The following is a 1,800-nucleotide window of genomic DNA, read 5'->3' as shown; positions in this document are numbered from 1 at the left end:
CAAACTATATGGGAATGGGGATAAAACACACACAACAGATTTGTGTCTACATGCTGTTAATAAACTAGTAAATGAGGGTCAATCTGACCCAAATACTGTGACTGAATGTCAGCATCTTGCAGGAATAGTAGTGGTCAACAACTTATTGCAAGTTTCTATTTTATAAATAGATTACACTAAAACCTTTCTTATAGGCAGCCTTGTGTAACAGCTATTACAATATGGATCACTCTCAAGCTGCAAAGATTTAGGGTAATCTGCTACGGAGATCTTAGCTGCTCGAAGCTGATGATTCAGCCGGCTTTAGAGGCTCAGTGGGAAGAATTTTGTACACATACGTTACTTTTCCTTTTTTTTTTCCAAACCACCCAAACTTCCATCTAACTGACAGCTTTTACTAAGATTCAGTCACTAACCTGAGATGTTTCATTTAGTGTATGAATGTGAGAGTGAATGGATAGTGGTATTGTAAAGCGCTTTGGGTGCCTTGAAAAGCGCTAAATAAATCCAATCCATTATTATTATTATTATTATTATTATTATTATTATTATTATTATTATTTATACAATTTTTAAACCTGCCTGATCACATTTAGTTATCACTCTTTATCCAATCAGATTTTCATCTTCGGATAAATCTGCCAGGACACCGTATGGGTTGTTAGAAATGCCTGAGAGAGTATTCCTGCGTGGAGACCTTGGAATGACTCCATGAGTCCGTTTCACAGACAGACTAGTTGAACGGGGAAAAGGCTTTTCTTTTGAATCTAGAGGAGTGAATGACACAGCATCATTAGTTATTGAGACAGCAGAACTGCCGCCATAACTGCTTCTTCTTATCTGTGGGCTGCGTGCTGGATTTTGTCTTAACGCAACAGGTTTTGAGTCCTTAGTCTGGGGTAAGGTGCCAGATTTTGGATGGCTGCCGTTGGCTGAGGATGCTGGCTTAAGGGGCTTGCTTTGGTAGGGAGACTTTGGTGGGGGTGGGATGCCACATTCAGAGGTGCCTGGTGAGGATCTAGGGTTATTTGAGGACTGGCTGGACTGTTGTGCTGGACTCTGCCTGGATTTGAGGTCGTTCAGCTCTTTAGTTAATCGCTTGATCTCGTCTTTCTCCAAGCTCGATTTTTGTCGTCCCACTGTATGAACACAAAAAACATATACAGTTAGCACTTCTTTCACTCCTGACGGTCACTGATCTTACAACAAAGACAAAAGTTAGTGAATGAAAAAATACTTAGTAACAGTTAACCATAGAGCCAAAAAAAACTGACTTACCAGACAAGTAACCTCTCTGGACTAAAAAGAGCAAAGTAAAAACACAGATTACTGTGTGCACCATGATGGTCGTCACCACAGCAGTTGCGATGATTCGAGTGGAGGATTTCATGCATTCATCTGAAATGATTTAAAAATAATAATAAAATAAGATCAAGCACGAACAGTGGGATAAAATAAAACTCATTACACGAGAAGATTATCTCCATAGTTTGTTTTCTAAGCTGCTTTTAACTGAAATGTTACCACTAAGGTTTACATATCAACGCATAGTAATATAAATATAAAAATATGATCTGGGCCATACAGTTTGAAAATAATTTAATTACAAAACGTGTCTTTATTTATTTAACAAAAATTAAGACAAAATGCAAAAGCAGTCTGTGGGAAACCAAAGTACACCCTTAATGCCTTCATAGGAATTAAGAGGGTAAGCAGCCAGCTGCAGCTGATCAAACGCACTTGATTAATTGATCACGAGCAATAAAAGTCTGCAGGTCTGGAGCATTCAAGTGTGTGCTA

At 38.5% G+C, this 1,800-nt stretch overlaps 1 protein-coding gene across 1 annotated transcript in view; it reads right to left on the bottom strand.

The window, feature by feature from the left end:
• Positions 1–533: 533 nt before the first annotated feature.
• The window catches only part of LOC102211662 (butyrophilin subfamily 2 member A1-like), a 5,901-nt gene continuing 4,634 nt past the window's right edge, over positions 534–1,800 (bottom strand). Inside the window, exons 5-6 of the mRNA XM_005753710.2 lie at positions 1,279–1,398; positions 534–1,139 (exon numbers count right to left, since the gene is read on the bottom strand). Coding sequence (XP_005753767.1) covers positions 607–1,139; positions 1,279–1,398 — 653 coding nt within the window. The 3' untranslated portion in view covers positions 534–606. The remainder of the gene's footprint in view (positions 1,140–1,278; positions 1,399–1,800) is intronic.

Source organism: Pundamilia nyererei, unplaced genomic scaffold, assembly GCF_000239375.1.
Source record: "Pundamilia nyererei isolate P.nyererei 1_Seehausen unplaced genomic scaffold, PunNye1.0 scaffold00456, whole genome shotgun sequence".
In the NCBI taxonomy this organism is placed as follows: Eukaryota; Metazoa; Chordata; class Actinopteri; order Cichliformes; family Cichlidae; genus Pundamilia; species Pundamilia nyererei.
This window is presented reverse-complemented; position numbering and strand designations above follow the sequence as displayed.